The sequence below is a fragment of the Anolis sagrei genome, chromosome 1, assembly GCF_037176765.1.
Source record: "Anolis sagrei isolate rAnoSag1 chromosome 1, rAnoSag1.mat, whole genome shotgun sequence".
Classification (NCBI taxonomy): domain Eukaryota; kingdom Metazoa; phylum Chordata; class Lepidosauria; order Squamata; family Dactyloidae; genus Anolis; species Anolis sagrei.
Window position 1 is genome coordinate 286,970,583 of NC_090021.1, and position 19,576 is coordinate 286,990,158.

Genomic DNA, 19,576 nt, shown 5'->3' on the forward strand with positions numbered 1-19,576 from the left:
CTGCTCCCGAGTAACCCTCTTAGTTCCCCTATTCACATCCACTGTATCTCCTTCCTCTCCCTCACTCATTGACCCTTTACTATCAGAAAACCCTTCGAAGGGGTCTTCATCGGTAGGTGACATAAGTATATCCCGGATCCTTTTCCTTTGTTGTTCCTCATCTAGCTCTTGCTCACGAGCACTCCTTTTCCCCCTTCTGACACCCATACTACCACTTGCAGCGTTACTAACAGGCTCTACTACAACACTGTGTGAGCAGTAAAACAGAGAGAAAAGGAGGAAGTAGATAGCCCTGTGTCACTAGGTAGTCCCAGCATGTTAAATGAGTATAAATCTAGAACAGGATTTCTTAAACTTTTTCCACTCATTACCCCTTTCTATCTTGGAAATATTTACGCAACCCTGGGCATATTGGTTTATAAAATAGGTGTAAAAATGAAACCATTTCTAATAATTCAGCATTTGCAAGGCTTGCTAAACAGGTTGATTTTCCTTTTTGTGGAGTATAGCTGAAGCATTTTCTGCAGAATCCACAGCACATTTATGCTAACAGATTTGTGTAAATGTCTAGGTGGCATTCAAAAACCACTGTTGCTAATTTTTGTTACAACCCCAGCATTGAGCTAAAGGGACCTCATTTGGGGTCTGGAACGACAATTTAAGACACAGTGAAGATCGGCCACCAAATGGAAATTGTAAGAAAGAGGAAAGGGGATAGATGAATGAAAAAAAAACCCTGGATACATTTTGAAGGAAGCTTTTAAGAGATATCTAGAAGGTTCACAGGGTTTTCATTGACTTCTGCACGCCTTATTTGATGTCATTGCTTCATTTAACCTGCACATATTATCACTTTTGATTTTTTTGTGGCGCAGAAACCCATATCCCTGTTCTTTCTATGTTATTTTTTGCCTTTGGTACCACATTTTAACTTACAGAAGTAATGTCCGGAAGCACATTTACTTTATTAATTGAGATATACCTGTATTATCTTATTCTGATAAAATACTGTGAAGAATAATCATGAATGATTGAAAATGTTTACTTAGTGCTTGATCAAACTCTAGCCAAACTAAACACTGGAATAATAGCAAGGACTACTTTGTGTTTTGTGTCATTGCTATCATGTCTTTGTTACATGTACTTGTATATAGCAAACTGATGACATTTTTTTCTACTTATAGGGGCGTGATAATATCTTTCTGGTGTATTCACTATGGTCCGGAAACGGAAATGTATATTATGCCACATCATATACAGCACAAAAAAGGTAAACAGAGATTTTAGGTTCATATCTAACAAATGGGTTTTATTTCTAATATGTATATCCTAACTTTCCAAAATGTTGAAGGAAGCTTAGAGCAAATTAAAATACGCTGATGTATAATAATTTTACTGCGCAGTGATAATACAGGAAGAAGAAAAAGTAAACTAAGGCTGAAGACTTGTTGAAACAAAAAAGTCTTCACCTAAAATACAAACAAGTTAAATGTGTCTTCAGTATCAGAGACTTGTATCTTGCTTCAGGCTCAGATAAGCTCTTTTTATACTGTACTTAACATGGTGGCATGACACGTGTGAATAAGTAGAATCATATAAGTAGAGATTATTTTGTCAGATTAGTATAACTTTTCCGAACACATTCAGAAAGTAACAAGAGCAATCCATAATGAAATGGATTTCTGCAACCAGCCATTCCTTTTTTCATTATAGTAGAAGGATCCAATTATTCAACCTCTTGCCTTATAGGTTTTTTTTAAGGAGGTATATTAAACAGTTTCTTTTGTCATGTATGTCTATATTTGAATAGAGAGTTTCATTCCTCATAGCTCTGCTATATTGTGCCCTAAATACATTCTAGAAGTGTAATTCAAATAGTTTATAACATGTATTTTAACATACTTCAGACAAAAAATTAGAATTTTCTGGTATTCTAAATATTTTGGTACATTTGAAGAAATTATTCAGACAGCGAATTAGCATTACATGGTTATTTTAAACTTTGCATTCTGTGACTGATCAGAAGTCTATTTAATGTAACTACATTGATAAGTGTACATTTTAGGAATTGGGATCCTTTTCTAGATCATTATAAAAGTGAAGGGAAATGGGAAGAAAACAGGGGAGAAGGCTTAGATGTGATTGTAAAACAAATTAAAAGAGAAAATTAAGTGGAAATATGTACATTTAGGATTCCTGCAAAGAGTAAAGATAACCACACTATCCTAAGTACAGTGGTCTTGCTTGACTTCAGAAACTTGGATGGGAAGCCATTTGGCAAGATTTATTTAGAGGATATTTGACATTGCTAGTTTCTTAGGCTGGGAGTGTGTGGCTATCCAATAATAATAATAATAATAATAATAATAATAATAATAATAATAATAAGTAGTAGTAGTAATTGTAATAGTAGTTGTTTATTTGTACCCTGCCACCATCTCCCCGAAGGGACTTAGAGCGGCTCACAAAAGCACTTCAAAGTGCCGCACATAAAACAATGATACATGAACTTATAAAACAACAATATAAACCTAAAACACGAACACACATAAAACCCCATATGATAAAATTGTAAAATTCATAAAATGCAATAGAACCTGTGAATAAAACAGGCTATCTGCAATTAACAAACCATAGTGCCGGAGTAGAAACAATTGCTGAACATTCAATCTGACACAAAGTCAAAGGCCTGTCTAAAGAGCCATATTTTAAGCTAGCCTGAAAGGTTTGGAGGGTGGGGGGCTAACCTAATCTCTCTAGGAAGGGTAGTCCAGAGCCGGGAGGCCACCATCAAGAAGGCCCTCTCTCTCAACCCACCAACCACGTTTGAGACGGAGGTGGGACCGAGAGAGGAGCCTCCCTGGCAGATCTCAAAGCCTGCGGCAGTTCATAGAAGGAGATGTAGTCTTAAAGATACGTTGGGCCCGAAGCGTATAGGGCTTTATAGGTGATACCCTGCACTTTGAATGGGATCTGGAAACTTATTGGAAGCCAGCATAGCTGCTTTAATAGGGGTGTGGCATGCTCCCCATAGCTAGCCCTAAGTTAGTAATTCCATGGCTGAGTTGAAATTTGAATTATGGTCTGATTTGAACTATGGTCTCTCAAAGTCCAGCTTTATAATGACTCTTTCACTATGCTCTGCTTATGACCTGCTTATAGCTGACCACGTTTTCTGTTTTTAGGAGATGGATGAGCACATGAGAAGTATGCTTCATCACAGAGAACTTGAAAACATCAAAGGGAGGTATGTATGTATTCATTTATTTAGTCTATTTATATCCTGCCTTTCTCTACCCCGAAGGGGACTCAAAGTGGCTTTACACAAGGCAAGTACTTGATGCCTTTAGATAACAGACAATTAAATACATTTGAGTTTAAATTTAAAATTAGAGTTAAAATGCACATTAAAACATATAAAGATTATAATTACTATTAAAATTATGCCATTCACAATCGTAATCCAGGTTCATTCCAAGCATCATTGCACATATTTTGTAGATATTATTGCACTGTAGTTACTTTCCAAAGACTTGACCCCAGAACCATGTTTTCACTTTCCTTCTGAAAGCCAGGAGGGAGGGGGCTGCCATAATGTCACTAGGAAGGGAGTTCCACAGCTGAGAGGCCACCACTGAGAAGGCCCTGTATCTCATTCCCATCAGACGCGCCCGTGAAGGTGGCGGGACTGAGAGCAGAACCTCTCCCAATGATCTTAATTTCCTAGGTGGTTCATAGGAGGAGATATGTTTGGATAGGTAAGCTGGGCCAGAACCATGTAGAGCTTTATAGGCTATATATAAGTTCCTGTTACTAGGACCTGCAGCAGTATTTTCCCAATACAATTCTGGGGCCATACGAACACCCTGGGTCATTTTTGTTTAGTACCTCTGCCAGTTTTCTGTTCTGCTGCAGATGTTATTGTTCCAAAGCCCTGTGATTCTATGCAGGAAATCCTTTTTTTTCTTCCCAGAAAAAAAAAATGATTCTAATTGGCCTCTGGCAACCTCCCTGTGCTTAGAAAGAGGTATTTCCTCTTCATCTTTTCCTTCATTTTTGTTCCCTCTTAAAAATGAATCAAACTGTGGGCTGACCTTGGACTTGGCAATAAAAATCCATCTGTTCAATTCCTGAACAGCTGAACAGGGCAGGGCTGCTCTGACTCCAGTATGTCACCAGCATTAACTTTAGCAGTGTAATTTGAACCTGCTTGTTTCAGCTAATTTTTAGAATAATAAATTTAAACAACTTTTTAGAACATCAGATTGGGAACCAACTTCTGTTTGTTGCAGTTGCTGAGTTACTGCTGATTTAGGTGCTAAATGTATTTCACACAGTAGTGTCATTAATGTTCTTAATTTAGTTTTTATGTTCCGATTTCTCCTGTGTTCTCTTTCAATTGCTCTTCTGGGGTTAACATTTAGATTTGGGCAGGTGCAAATATGTCTCAATTAGTTCTTATACTTGTAGGTCATTGGGCTGGCCTAGTTTAACATGGTGCATGCAAGACGTGGCCTTAGAGCCTTCCTTTTCCATTGCTTGAAACCCTCTCCATCTAAATCCAGAACCATTTAACTCCTTGTGAAGTCATTGGATATCTGTGTGACTTTCATGGAAGCAGAGTTCCCTGCTCTCATGTGAGCAGTGCGGAGATCTGAGAAGCATGTTGTGCTATACTAAGATCTTCTGTATAAGGAGTGAGGTGAATATTTTGCCCTCTTCTACACTTGAGCTGTTAATCTGTTGGCAGTTTTATCCAATGTCATCTTCTCCGATATCAAATGCCATTAAAATTTATTAAAATGTCTGCTGTTCACTGTCAAATGTGACATTGTGGGGTCAAAATGTCCTTTTGACTGATTTATAGAATCAGCAGATAACTGTTGAATTTCATGCTTGATCTGAAGTGGAAGATAGAGCTGTTGGTACCATATATCAACAGGTGTAACATTTTGATAGGAATCCAAAGTGTTACATTCAGTGCTTCCAGTGGCATGAATATACCTAGTGCGTGGAGGAAGATTTTTTAAAAGAATTTTGAATAATAGATTATTATTCTAATTTAAAATTTTGCTTTTAGAGATCCCTTATGAGTCACATCTAGTTTGCTAGTACAGGAATGCGGCAATCTTGTATTAGTCCAAACCCTCTTTGGACTGGGAAAACTAGCTATTAGTCATTGGCCTGGTAACAGTTTCAGCCATTTAATTCATGTTTTCAAACAATTTGTTTCATTCGGATGGCACAAAACAGTACACCTCCCTCTAGTTTGAAAATATCAGTGAAATGAAAGGAAAGTGGGAACAGTAACCGCTTGGTTGCCTGATTTTTGGCACTCAGCTGCAAGCCCTGGTAGGCGCTGGCACTTTGGGCCTGCACGCCACATATACACACACACTTTCCAAGAGTAGGAGGCTATTGTCGCTTGGCTGCAGACCCTGTTGGGCAAGCGGCCAGCTCCGGGTCCTGAACGAGAACGACAATGCCCCCATTGTATGAAGTCTATTTTAATGTATTTTATATTGATGACATATAATGTTTTTCTTATTGTATTGAATTTTATGTTGTTAGCCGGCCTGAGTCCCTCCGCGGAGGTGAGAAATCCGAGGTATAAAAACTCTAAATAAATAAATAAGATGCGGCTGTAGGCAGCTCCTTGGGCCAACTTTTGGGCAGAGACCCCGATTTGGGTGCCAACGGTGAGGTGCATCATAGCTTCAGCTGCCTTGGAAAGAGAGTGCATATGTGGCTTGTAGGCCACCAATGGGATGAAAATAGTCATTTTTGTTGGACCTGGGATGAAAAAGCTCATTTGGAAGGGTGCCTGTTTTTGGGAGAGGCGCTCAAAAATGAAAATGAGGGCTTGCAATATGAAACAAACAGAAACGGATAGTGATTCTATACAAATGCACAAAACTAGTAGCTATGCTTTGTATTAATGTAGGACTTAGCTGGAGGGGTGAAACTTGTTCATGTGAAAGCCTTTTCAAGAGGGTTAGTACTTCATTTAACCATCAGCTGGTTTCCCTTTGTGAAGTATATGAAATAAAGGTTGTAGTCGGATGTCTTGTGAGTGGGCAAAGGATTTCTTCCCCTTAGTTTTGACTTGCACCCTTTCAAAACTTGCAGAGGTGGAAGAGCATTCCTCGGCCTCAATTTCCTTTGAGGGAAATTCTTTACAGAATAGTGAAGATGGTTGTGTCCCTGGAGATCGGCGTTTCTGTCACTTCATTCATAAGCCTATTTTAACCAAGTGGTTTAACAGCTGTGCTGAAACCCACAATCTTAATATATAATGCTATGAAGCTTTTTTTTAAAGGCAAAATACCTTAAATTTTATTTGTTTTTTCTTGAACAGGGAATGATAAGCTTTAAAAAGTCCTCACTGCAAATGGCAGCAAAAAATTAGAGCACATTGTTAATATTTTTAAAAGTGTGGGCTAAGCGAAAATTATTTCTGGCCAAATCACATGGATCTTGAACAGAGTTTCAGTAATTAATCCTGTAATGTCAAAATCAGAGGCGCTAAACACATTCTTTTTTTGTCCTTCCCAACTGGGGGTGGAGAACAGAACATTGAGTCTAAATGAGATTTGCAATATGCCATGAATTTTTCCATGGAGATCTGTTTTTCCCTTTTGTCTATGTATACTCATTATGAATATTTGGAATTATACACTAGAACAGTGCTTCTCAAAGTAGTACTCCGTGAGCCATTGGCTGCTGGTTCATGAAGGCCTGTCTGAATTCATCTTCTTTTATGAGCCTACTAGAACTTTAAAATAGTCTGGGGAGGCCCTGCTTTCGGTCCCACCACCTTCGCAAGTGCAATTGGTGGGGATGAGACACAGGGCCTTCTCAGTGGTGGCTCCTAGGCTGTGGAACTCCCTCCCTAGTGACACCAGTCAGTCCCCATCCCTTCTAGTTTTTAGAAAAAAAACTGAAGACCTGGCTTTGCACACAAGCTTTCAAAGTATAAGTTACTATGTGTTTCGACACGGATTGTGTGCAAGAATTTTGGATGAATGGAACTATGCTCTTTATATGTTAATTATGTGTTTTATACTAACTGTTAATTGATTTTAATTGAGGGGATACTTTTATAGTTTATTGTTGATTTTATTGGCATTGAACTCTTGCCGAAGTTGTAAGCTGCCTTGAGACCCCTGAGGGGTGAGAAAGGCAAGGTAAATATGAACTAAATAAATAAAATACATGAATTTTTAGGAAAAAATGAAACAATTGAACCCAAACAGATGCAAATATAGTGCCAATCCCTGACACATTTGTGTGGGGGATGGGGTGGGAGTGGGGGATACTTTCCAGTCCTTCATACCAGAAGGCTGAAGAAACTCTACCCTAGATCACTTTTGTAGTCAGAAAACACATTAATTTTGCTCTTCAACTTTTATTTTTGAATGTACTTGCTTATCCAACCTTCGCTAATACAACATTCTGTATTATCCAATGCAGTCTGCTTCCTGCCCATAATAATGTCCAGGGTGGGAGAAAGAAAGAACCCGTGTCTATTTTGAAGCTAAATTTGTAAATACAGTAATTACTACATAACATTAATGTGTATTGAACTGCTTTTTCTTTCGATTTGTTGTAAAACATGATGTTTTGGTGCTTAATTTGTAAAATCATAACGTAATTTGACGTTTAATAGGCTTTTCTTTAATCCCTCCTCATTATCCATCCAACATTTTGCTTATCCAACGTTTTGCTGGCCTGTTTATGTTGGATAAGCGAGACTTTTTACTGTATTTATTGCAGCCCTTCTGTCTCCCACTCTTAAACCATGCAACTCTAGAAACAAAATGTTGTACTGTACTGTACTTTTTTTTTTCATTAACTGAAATCAGATTACTGGCACTTGTTGCACACAGTTGTTGGCTTCCTCCAACTGAAACAATTTTGTGTGTGTTTAGGCTAATCCTTTCCAAGTAGAGAGTGGACTTCACTCTCACCTTCTGAACCAAATAAAGCAGAGTGAACTGGAGGCTCTCTCCCTTTATTTGCTGCCCCGTGGAGTCTTTGAATTCCAGGCCAGTGTGCCAGCTGTCCCAGTTTAGGTTTTGCTATGTTGCTATTGGATGCAGAAGCATTCTCTCCCCACCCCTCTGCAGCCTTTGGTTGCAGGGAAAGCCGAGGTTGAGCTTATATTTCGAATGGGTCACTGGATTTTCCCAGTGCAGCTGGCACCATGGAGGTGCTTCAGAGCAGCCTCTGCTAGCTCTGCAAGCCCTCCACTCTGCCTCCTGCCTCCTCCACTATGTTTCCTCTGACAAGGTTTTGAGTACAACAATCCAAGAAGAATTCCCAGCTGACACCGATTACTCTCAAGTCCTTTACCTCTTGATTGTTGGAAAAAAATCTGAAATCTACCAAGACACCATCAAGATCAGCAAAAACTGCCAAAGAGGGCTTATAAATCTGCAAATACACTGCAAGTTGCTAAACCTTGCATATTCAGAGGAAACGTGCTTAAGATCAGCCTTGTTTGCCATGCCTGTGGGAAGGATTGAATGTCCACCTTCTCCGTCTTTCCCCAGGGACAGCAATCATGAGTGCCAGGTGTGCAGGGTGACAGTGGTCGGCTTGTCAGCATATGCTAAGCACATCTCCAGCCAGTTGCACAAAGACAACGTAGAAGCCCACGATGCAGAGGACGGGAAAGAAGAGGCCAATGAACAATACTTCGACAAGGAACTCATCCAGTTAATCAAACAAAGAAACAAACAGAATCGGTGAGTCATTTCCACATTTCATTAGCCACTGCAGAAAGGCACTCTTTAGGGCTGTTAGAATGCTGCCACGAGTATTCTGTGTGTCGTTACTATAGTCTGCAATTGCAGAACACTAATAGAGTTCTCAGAGCTGTGTAACTACTATTTTTAGTATAGAACTTTGATAGTTGCCATGTGCTCTTTCAGTCTAGATAACTGAAGTTTACCGTTGACTTGTAAAGAAAGCTGTGCAAGTCAATGGTAAGCTTATTCAAAATGATGCAAAAGCTGGTGCAATTTATCACACTATATGTGATAAATTGCATTAGTCTTTGCATCTTTTTGCATAAGCTTACCATTGAGTCACACAGCTTTAAAAAAATATACTAAGCATATAGTAATACTCACTTCAAATATCCTGTTTTTTGTTTCCTTCTACAGTTACCTATTACATGTCTAATAACATGTTTTTAAAAATGCATTTGTTGCCCATTTATGCTGTGTAAACCCACTTCACATGACAAAAACGAATGATCCCTTTGCTGCATTTATACTCTACCTTCATCATCATCCAGACTTTGGACCGTGTGATTTAAATATTTATACTAGGATGCTTTTAATGCTTTGTCTGAATGTTTAAATTTTGTTTATGTCTTATGTTAAATGGTTTTAATGATGTTAAGTCAAAGTGATACATAGTAATTAGTTATTATGATTTCTTTGTTTTTCTGTATGTTAGCATTGAATTTTTGTCATTAGTATGTTGTAAACTGCCTTGAGGCCCCCCCAGGGGTGAGAAAGGCGGTATATAAATACAGTAAACAAATAAATAAATACATAAATAAGGGGAATGCACCATGCTTTTGTATTAAATGTGTGTAGATAATGGGCATAGTTTATGAAAATAGTTTAGTTGTAAAATTGCTGTGAGTAAAATTGTTATAGGGAATTAGATCTGTAGACCTCTTTGTTCCTTACAGTTCTGTCAAGTGAATCAGAACCTTGTAAGTGCTTTTAAATTCACTAGAAAGATAGATGTCTTCATATTGAATGAAATTATTCATGTAGTTTTGGCATCATATAAAATATATTTCTCTTGGTCATACTTGTTAGGTTTTGTGGTTACATTTTTAAAGGCACACTACATTTGGTAGTGTGCCTTTAAAAAAAAACAAAAGTTCTTTGCTTCTATTGCATATCTGTAACTCTTCAAGGGTTAAGTCCTCAGAGCTTTCTACATGAGAATTTGGCAAAGGGTGTCATCCATTTCCATTGCAGGATTCCTGGATCAAAGCAGAAGAGGGTTTTTAAGTTAGAAATGAGCTAATTAATGTTGTTAATTTCCAGTATAATGGCCCTAGGTAAAAGAAATTAGTTTTCTTTAACCAAGATTTGCTTCAGAATCTCCTGGTAGAGTCAAACTTTGCAGATGGGAAAATATTAGTCAAGCATTATATTATCAGCATGTTTTCCTATGCCCGGATCAGCTGATGCTTTTTGGAGGGGGGGGGGGGGGATTCTGCCTGCCCTTGTAACTTTCTTTTCTCCTTGGAAGTTGCAATCATCTACAGATTCAGAAACCACCAAAGCCCATTTATGGAACTGCTGTAGAGAGTTTCTTGTCAAAGTTAAAAAGGGATATGGAACTTGAAACCTCAAGCAGACCCGTGGTCAGGGGCTGCGAAGATGGATGCCATAGTGTGACATTTTCCTACCCTCGTGTCTCCAATAGCCTATAGGAAGAAAGGAGAATAGCTTTCTTGATTCTTCCAGGACAAAGTACAGGCAGTCCCCAAGTTACAATCAAGATAGGTTCTGTAGATTTGTTCTTAAATTGAATTAGTATGTAGGTCAGAACAGGTACATTTTAAGTGCTTTTCCAGCCATATATAAAAAAGCTTTGGATAGCTTAGTGAAGGGTTAGCACCCTTGCTGTCTTTCCCCTGTTCAGAAGATTGTTTTGCTGTTTGTGCCCCTGTTCACCTCTTTTTCTGTCCTTGTGATAATTGGATTTTGAAAAAAATGACTTGTGGAAACAAAGATTGGTGATAAAGCTTCAGCTGGGACACCTTTTTCCTATGATCACTCTTTGAGGAGTGAATTTCCCTTTCTCTCATGTCCTGTTGTTTCATCCCCACTCTTATCTATGACTCCTTTGTAAGTTGGATGTTTTTAACTTAGGGAATACCTGTAGTTCTGTTATTTGGCTGAAGTATAGCATTGCCTATGACAAAGTGGCATTTCTCCTTGGGAGGTCATATGCCAGACCTAACATGTATTATCTGTATCCACAATATTATCAGTTAACTGTAATTCAGAAATTGATACCATAAGAGCTGTTCAGCAGTGGAATTCAGTGCCTCATAGTTTGTTGAAGGCTCCTTCTTTTTGGGCTTTTAAATAGATGCTGGATGGCAATCTGTCTAGGGTGCTTTTCCTTCATGACAGGGGGTTGTACTGGATGGCCCATGTAGTCTCTTCCAACTATGATTATATCTTTACCCAAGATAAACTATATCTCCTTTTACTGTGTCCTTTGGGAGTCATTTCAAGAGACATAAAATTAAAACACTATTTGAATTCTTCAACAGTTAGTCATGTGGACTCTGTGTGTCAAGTTTGGTCCAGTCCCCTCTTTGGTGGACTTCAGAGTGCTCATTGATTGCAGGTGAACTATAAATCCCATTAACTACAACTCCAAAATGTCCAGGCCAATTCTCCTCAAAACACACCAGTATTCAAATTTGGGCATATCGGGTATGTATGCCAAGTTTGGTCCAGATCCATCATTGTTTGTGTTCATAGTGTGCTCTGTGTGTAAGTGAGCTACAACTACTATAAATCCCTCCAAAGACCTCCAGTATGTTTTGTTGGCCATAGGGGTTCGGTGTGCCAAGTTAGTTACAGGTTCATTGTTGGTGGAGTTCAGAGTGCAGTTCTTAGATTGCAGGTGAATTATACATCCCAGTACCTACAACTCCTATAAATCATGGTGAATTCTCCCCAAACCTCTCTAGTATGTTCAGTTGCTGAACAATTTCTCAATTTGCTGTGTGCCATAGAAAATAAGAGGAAAGTTTTAAGGGACAGGCAGTGGGTGGGGTCATGCAAATTCCACAGCAATGTCGAGAGTAAGAAATACTGTGACATCTGTGGTGGAGAAAAAACAGAAAATCTAGGATGAAATTGTCCCCATAGGAAAGCCTCCACTTGGATGGTGGGCAGTATGGTGTTTGTGGAGGACATTGGCAGGACTCTTATACATGGCAGGACTCTTATACATGTTCATGGCGCCCACTACTCAGGAGACACCAAAGGCCCTCCCTCTAATGACTATAACCTGCAGTGTCATTAGAGGGAGGGCCTTTGGTGTCTCCTGAGTAGTGGGAGCTATAGCTGTTTGTGGAGGCAGGAGCGTGTCTGTGTAAGTGGATGCCCCAGCCACATACATGCATACATTTTTTCACTTTTATTATGTGTATATGAAGGGAACTCTTCTGTATTTTCATATAGATTGTCACATTTCTGTTCTGTTAGCATCCACAGGATGAGCTGGGGAGGGGGACAGTAGAGGAGACTGGTTCATATCTGAAACTTCATTTTGTGCTTTGCATAAGTACCTGAGAGACTGGTTTGAATTGACTGGTTTGGGTTCATGCTTCAGTCTTTTCTCTCTTATTTATTTATTTATTTATTTACTTTATTTGTATACCACTGTTCTCAGCCCTTAGGCGACTCACAGCGGTTAACAACAAGAGCAGCAGAAATTCAATGCTACAACAACACGGTATATAAAAACAATTAACATCATAAACACATTTATTAAAATGGCTTCTTGTCATTGGTGAGCAAACAAGTCAACATTTTTAGAGGATATATTTAGTCTAATACATATTTTTAATCCTTTGTTGTTGAGAATGAATTGGAATAGACTTTCTGAGGACTTAGTTAATATGCTTGTGTCTTTACAGAGCAGATAAAAGGTGTCGCATGAACCATGAAACAGAAGGTGACGACAGGCACTTGCAAAGACGACAAGATGATAGAACCTCTTATCAAGACCGAGACGCATTTGATTCAACATCAAGGTATCACCATGGACCATCACAGAGAGACTGGAAGTGGGAAAAAGATGGCTTCTCAAATCCAAGACAAGGCAAATTCACACATTCTGCAAGAAAGCCTAATATGAACAGGCATCTGACCAGCCAAAGAGGACGACCTGGATGGCATCCAAATAATTCGGGAGGACCTTCAAATTGGTATCACAACTATGGGAATCCTGGAGGTGCTTGGCATAAGAATCCTGGAGGAGGAACATCTAGCTGGCATCATGGGGGCAGGGGAAGGAATTCCAACTGGAATTCGGAAGGAAATAATGTCTTTTCTAATTGGCAGCCCAAAAACGCAGGAGGAAACTGGAAGTCCAGTCAACAGAAGACAAATGAATGGAATTTTGGAAGAAGCAGAGCTGCAAACAATAATTCCCAGACAGAGAGCATGGATGCCTCCTGGTTAAAAAGCAAGGGCATCCAAGATAAATATAGGGAAGAATGCTATGTTTGGCAGTGGCAGGAGCATGATTCTGTAGCATCTTATGCAGACCTAGCCAATGAAAATGATGACATGAATTCCGTATTAGATTTCACAAGTGATCAGCTGTCTTCAGATCAATTATTAAACTTTGTTTCCGAACAACTAGACTGCAAGATGTCCAAAATCAATGGAAAGTGCAGCAGCCCCTGCCGAGAAAAGACAAATCGCTGGGCTCCGTATCCTTCTCAGAAAACCGTAGAACAACATCCACTGTCAGATGCGACTGCAGAAAAAAATCCAGAAAAAACAGGTTTTGCCCATCCCTCTTCCTCTCAGCTGTCTGCAAAATTGGTGGAGCCTAAAACTGTCAATTCAAAAGGGAAGAAATGGGAAGAAACTTACTCAGGAACTTCAAATAACAAAATGGCAGGCAACAAATCAGTGTCCTGCAGAGGGTCGACAGATGGCACTAGCGAGATGAAATCAAACCAGACTGAAGGCAAAGGCAATAGGATGCCATCCTTAAAATCACCACTCCTAGCTATTCCAGATATGAAAGCATCTTCACAAAAAAGAAGCCCAAAGAATCTCTTGAAACAAGTCCAGCTTTTGTTATCCTCATCCTCTGGAGAATGTCAGAGCCAAGTGAACATGCTTAATGTAGAAGGTAAAAGTTCATCATCATATGGACCTAAACCAAACAACGCCTGTAATAACTGTAACAAGACCAAAGCGGAACTGCAGTGCAACAGTTCTCCCCAAAACTCTTTTTCAGGCACTTGTAGAGGCACTCAGACTGACAGGAAAGACAATTGGAGTATTGAGGATCCTGAACAAGGTTTAAAGATGGAGGAGTCCGAGATAGAAGTATTGGAAAATGAGAGCCACAGAGATGTAACAGGAAACCAAAATACTGTTTCAAATGCTTGCTCACCTTGTGCACAGACTGATCCAGACAATACTGCAACCCTAAAAAGTGACTACATAAGAGAATTGGATGATGCTGAGAAAAAATCTGCCAAATTCCAAATGGACCTTCTCGATTTGCAATCCAGCGGTGAACACAACTTAGATATTGACCTGAAAGCTTCACTGGAAGAAGATCATGATGAAGACACTTTAAAATCAGATAGTGCCCTTGAAGATGAAGGCTGTGGGGTTCATTCAAACCATGAACTACAGAAAGATGCAGCAGGGCAGCCCTCAGGGCATCTGCTTCCTGAACTGAGTAAACTTGGCTTCCCAGCTTATCTGCAAAGAGACCTGACATGGCGCACCAGTTTGAAGAGCAAAACTGGCTCACATCTACCAGAGCCGAACCTCAACAGTGCAAGACGTATTCGAAATGTCAGCGGCCATAGAAAAAGTGAAACTGAGAAGGAATTGGGGCTCAAGCCTACCTTGCGACAGATTATTAGTGTGTCTCGTAGAAATGTAAACTGGGAACAGGTCATTCAACAAGTGACAAAGAAGAAGCAAGAACTTGGCAAAGGTTTACCAAGGTAACACACTTATATATATTGTAAATGTATAGCCCATGCTTGAATGCAAAACTGTCATGGTGGTGTACAGATTAATCTGTTGTGATCTTTTTTTGAGAAGTTAAATACTATATATACTCACGTATAAGCCTAATTTTTTAGCCTGAGAAAGCCCTCCTCAGCTTATACTCTAGTCAAAGTTATTTATTATTTTACTCTGTTATTATTAGTATTTTTATTAAATTTATTATTTACCCTATTATTATTACATTTATTATTTTACTCTATTATTATTATTATTATTACATTTATTTTACTCTTATTATATTTATTATTTTATTCTATTATTTCTGTTATTACATTTCTGTTATTTTATCCTATTATTATTTTACTACATATATTATTTTATTGTATTTATTATTATTGGAAGACTACGTAAGCACATTTACACTGAAGAAGGTTAGAATAATGATTCAATCAGAGTTGAACAGTCTTATCTTAAATTACAGTTTTATGTAAATATTCTAAAACATTTAACCTACGGATATCTCAATTAATGTGATTTTATTGCTAACTATTTTTATTTTGAAATTTACCATTAGCTTCTGCATTTCTTACCCTCGACTTATACTCGGGTCAATATGTTTTCCCAGGTTTGGGTGGTAAAATTAGATTCCCCTGCTTAAATTCAGGTCGGCTTATACTCGAGTATATACGGTAGTTGGATTTTAAACAGTATAGTGTGGATAAGGTATAGAATTTAATAGTATAGTTTGAGTGAGATTTATAGTTCACAAGCATTACAGGCCTTGCTTTTGTCTCCCTTCTACTCTTTTCAATATAACATATTCCACATATTGGATAAATCATTAATCTAATCATTAAACTAATGTTTGCAGCATTAGCCTGGTTTTTCTTAAAATACTTTTGTGAATTCTGGCATTACAAAGAAGACGCTCAGTTGATGTTCAGTAACCTTGTGGCTAAAAGATAAGGAAGTTGAGTAGACTGATACATAGAATAAATTTAATTGTGATTATAACTGTGAAACTTTTTTTATTATTTTAGTAGAATTTCCACCCTTGAGTATTTATTTTCTTTTTTTTACTTGAAGGTTTGGTATTGAAATGGTTCCCCTCATCCAGAATGAACAAGAGGGTCTTGATTTGGATGACGAAGCCGACCTGGCCAGACTTGAAGGATTCCAGTGGGAAGGGATCTCCATAGGCTCCCCTGGGACTGTGAGGAAACGTAGCCTCTCAGAAAGCAGTGTGGCTACAGAAAAGACAGCCTCTGTTTACAGTTTCTTCAGCCACCAAAGAATGACCAAAGAAAAGGAAAAAATCAGTACAGTTGCCAACAATGAGAACATAACTTCTAGATCCCAGATGCTTGCAGACATTGTGACTAGTGTGAAACAAGAATCCGCTTCCCTTCCTTCTTCACCATTCATGTCTGAAAGGGCTGACTTAGAAAGAAGGCTCAGCCTACAGACGCCGCCTAATGTGAACAGAGTCTCTGCATTTAGTGCAAGTCAAGCCCAGAGAAGCTCTAATTATGGAACCCAGTCACTTGAAAGTCAAGATATGCTGGAGAGTCCAGGAGAGAGATACTACATTGGTTCAGCCTTTACTACCTGTAGTACTCTAGATATTGCTACAGATAGCAGCTGTACGTCAGGCAATGAGCAGAATGATAGCCAGGGAACTGGCAAAAAGAGAAGAGCAACTGGAGTAAGTTGTCCAAATATTGGTGTAAAAACAAATTTGGATTTGCAGTCATGTAAACTTTGTGAAGGAGGCCCCCCACGGTGCAGCAAGTTACACTGTTGAGCTGCTGTACTTGCTGACCGAACGGTCCACAGTTCAAATCCGGGGAGCAGGGTGAACTCCTGCTATTAGCCCCAACTTCTGCCAACCTAGCAGTTCGAAAACATGCAAATATGAATAGATCAATAGGTACTGCTCCAGCAGGAAGGTAACAGCGTTCCATGTAGTCATGCTAGCCACATGACCTTGGAGGTGTCTACAGACAATGCCTGCTCTTCGGCTTAGAAATGGAGAGGAGCACCCCTCCCCCCACCCAGAGTCAGACATGACTAGACTTAATGTCAAAGAGAAACATTTACCTTTACTAAACTTTGTGAAAACATCTGAAAATTTACCAGAAATGTATAATCATTCTGGTTCATTAAGCCATATGTTGCCATCCTGATTTATAGAAATTATATGGCAATTGGTCACGATTGCTAATTTGCTCTAAAATGTTTAGCTTCTTCACATGTGTTTTGTTTTCTTGCTTCTTTCATGCATGATTAGTACTGTATTTGTGGTTCTTTGTGTGGTTTCAATTTACCAGTTTGAAGGAACAGTTACTGCTGTCCACCCACAAATACCGCCTGAGAAAGGCAGTATTTGTATACCGCCTTTCTCAGCCAATCGGCAAATCACATAAAGATATCTGACAATTATCTTGCATTATATGTTGCTTGTTTTACTAAAATGTTTCATTGATCAGGCCTCAAAGATAGAAGTAACAGTAACAGCTCAGGTGACCTATAGGTAAAAGTAGAACTATGGGAAATGTATCATTTTTTTTACATCTGATTTTCTGTGAGCTGGTGTAGTCCCTAGACTCACGTTTAATACAACATGCATAGGATTACGTAGCATGTTAGTTGAGTATTCCTCCCATTGAAAACAGTCATCATGTACCTTACCCATTGATTTCAGTGAGACCTGACTTCAACTAGTAGCAAAGATAGGACTCATTGTTTCTATTGTGTTTATCTAAACACTTATGCCTGAGATAGACTTGGTAGGCAAGCAATGACTTGAAATGGCAGTAGATATGTAAGCTGTATGCATGAACTCTATTACTTAACAAATAAGGAATGTGTATATTTCACTTTTCAGGAGGGATCATCTCCTGAGATTCCTAGCCTAGAAAGAAAGAATAAACGAAGGAAGATTAAAGGCAAAAAAGGTGAGTGTAATGCATTATTTGGACTGTGTTTAATTTTTTAGGAGGCACACTGCCAAAATTCCACTTCTTAGGCAAGCTTATGGTGCTTCATGAAAATTGTGATAGTATTCTTGATGATATCTCGTTTCTATTGTTATGTGTTTAGTAGAGGGCTTTATGAAAATATAAGCAATTGAAATGGGACTCAGATACATACTATAAATGCCCCAAAAGTGGTAGCAGGCCAGGTCATGTTGTATTATTATTATTTTTTTACCCTTTAAAATACTTTTTTGGGCAGAGCGTTCTCAAGTGGATCAGTTGCTGTCTGTATCTCTGAGAGAAGAAGAGCTGAACAAATCCTTGCAATGTGTAGATGGAAGCCTAGTCCAGGCCCGGGCTGCTCTTCAGGCAGCTTATATTGAAGTCCAGCGACTGATGGTGATGAAACAGCAGGTGTGTGCTCTTCATTTGGAAACCTGTTATCTCTGACTCTGACAGTGTCCTAAGTTTGTATGCGTTTTTTAGTTTGCATTTTGTTTTTGATAGACCCTCTCTTGTCTTCCAGATATCAGTGGAAATGGGGACTTTGAGGACCCAGAGAATTCAGATCCTGCAAGGGTTGCAAGGTATTTGGAGCTAACTCTTACTGTGTTGACACATTGGTTATTTAAAATAAAATAGAAATTGATACAAAATGCATTTATTCTTTCTCCACAGAAAGCTTTGATCCTTTAGAGCACTCACAGCAGCTTTGTTCCAATGGCTCAACTGAAAAAAGAGGCAAGCTTCAGCCAACACAGGATCTTACTGTAGATTCAGGTCTTGTTGTTCCTCTGCTGGAGTCTGTTTCACCACTCCCTTCCCAGCTCCCTGCAGCCACCATCCAGATAAATGGCTCATCTACATTCCAAACCACCAGCAACCTTGGAACCATCACCGTCCCTGACTTATCTGTTCAGATCAAGCAAGAACGTACCTCTCCAAAGCCTGGGGAAGAGAACAGAAATGGTCCTGAACAGAGCTCCCTATGTTCTTCGCAAATGGCACTTCAGTTTCATGATGGTGTGTGGTAGTCTCCTATTTTAGAAGACCATTTTGTGTATCTATGTTGACTTGTACAAAGTCTGGATTTCTGTAAAATGAGTTCAGTAACATTGTCCCTGTTCTGTTTATGAGCTCAGCCTTAGTAGCAGCCAGCATAGTTGTCCGTCTTCCCTAAATAGTACCTTCTCTGGAAGGACAGCAAAAGAAGTGTGAAGGGTAGAATTAGCCTATTGAAGAACTGCCAACCTTATGTTTGCACTTTTGCCAAAACTTCCACAAGTTGATGCTGGAGAAAGTTTGGCCGTGTATCCAGTTCAACCTAGGAGTGTCATTTTCCCTCCAGATATGCCATCAGTTGAACAGAGAGGGAAAGCATCTAGAAGTTCAGACCATTCTACACTCAGATAGGAAAACTCATAAACAAAGTTAGATCCTCCATTTTGGAAATAGTCTCAAGGTAATCATCATTATATTTAACAATAATAATGAATTAGGTTGCTGTGAGTTTTCTGGGCTGTATGGCTTTGTTCCAGAAGCATTCTCTTCTGCCGTTTTGCTCACAACTATGGCAGGCATCCTCAGAGGTTGTGAGGTCAGTTGGAAACTAGGCAAGTAAGGTTTATATATCTCTGGAATGTCCACGGCGAGAGAAAGAACTCTTGTCTGCTTGAGGCAAGTGTGAATGCCACAATTGGCCACCTTGAGTAGCATTTAAATGCAATTGACCTTGCATTTATTCAGCCAGTTTTTGAAGCTGCAAGGCCATCTAGGTGGCCAATTGCAACATTAACACCGGCCTCAAGCAGAGAAGAGTTCTTT

General features: G+C 39.1%; 1 protein-coding gene across 1 annotated transcript in view; it reads left to right on the plus strand.

Moving 5' to 3' along the window:
* ZNF106 (zinc finger protein 106) overlaps window positions 1–19,576 on the plus strand; it is a 55,414-nt gene that overhangs the window by 12,338 nt on the left and 23,500 nt on the right. Inside the window, exons 2-10 of the mRNA XM_060760923.2 lie at window positions 1,185–1,270; window positions 3,186–3,247; window positions 8,556–8,750; window positions 12,701–14,767; window positions 15,861–16,479; window positions 17,662–17,731; window positions 18,012–18,166; window positions 18,279–18,339; window positions 18,431–18,775. Of these exons, the coding sequence (XP_060616906.2) occupies window positions 1,217–1,270; window positions 3,186–3,247; window positions 8,556–8,750; window positions 12,701–14,767; window positions 15,861–16,479; window positions 17,662–17,731; window positions 18,012–18,166; window positions 18,279–18,339; window positions 18,431–18,775 (3,628 nt within the window). The 5' untranslated portion in view covers window positions 1,185–1,216. The remainder of the gene's footprint in view (window positions 1–1,184; window positions 1,271–3,185; window positions 3,248–8,555; window positions 8,751–12,700; window positions 14,768–15,860; window positions 16,480–17,661; window positions 17,732–18,011; window positions 18,167–18,278; window positions 18,340–18,430; window positions 18,776–19,576) is intronic.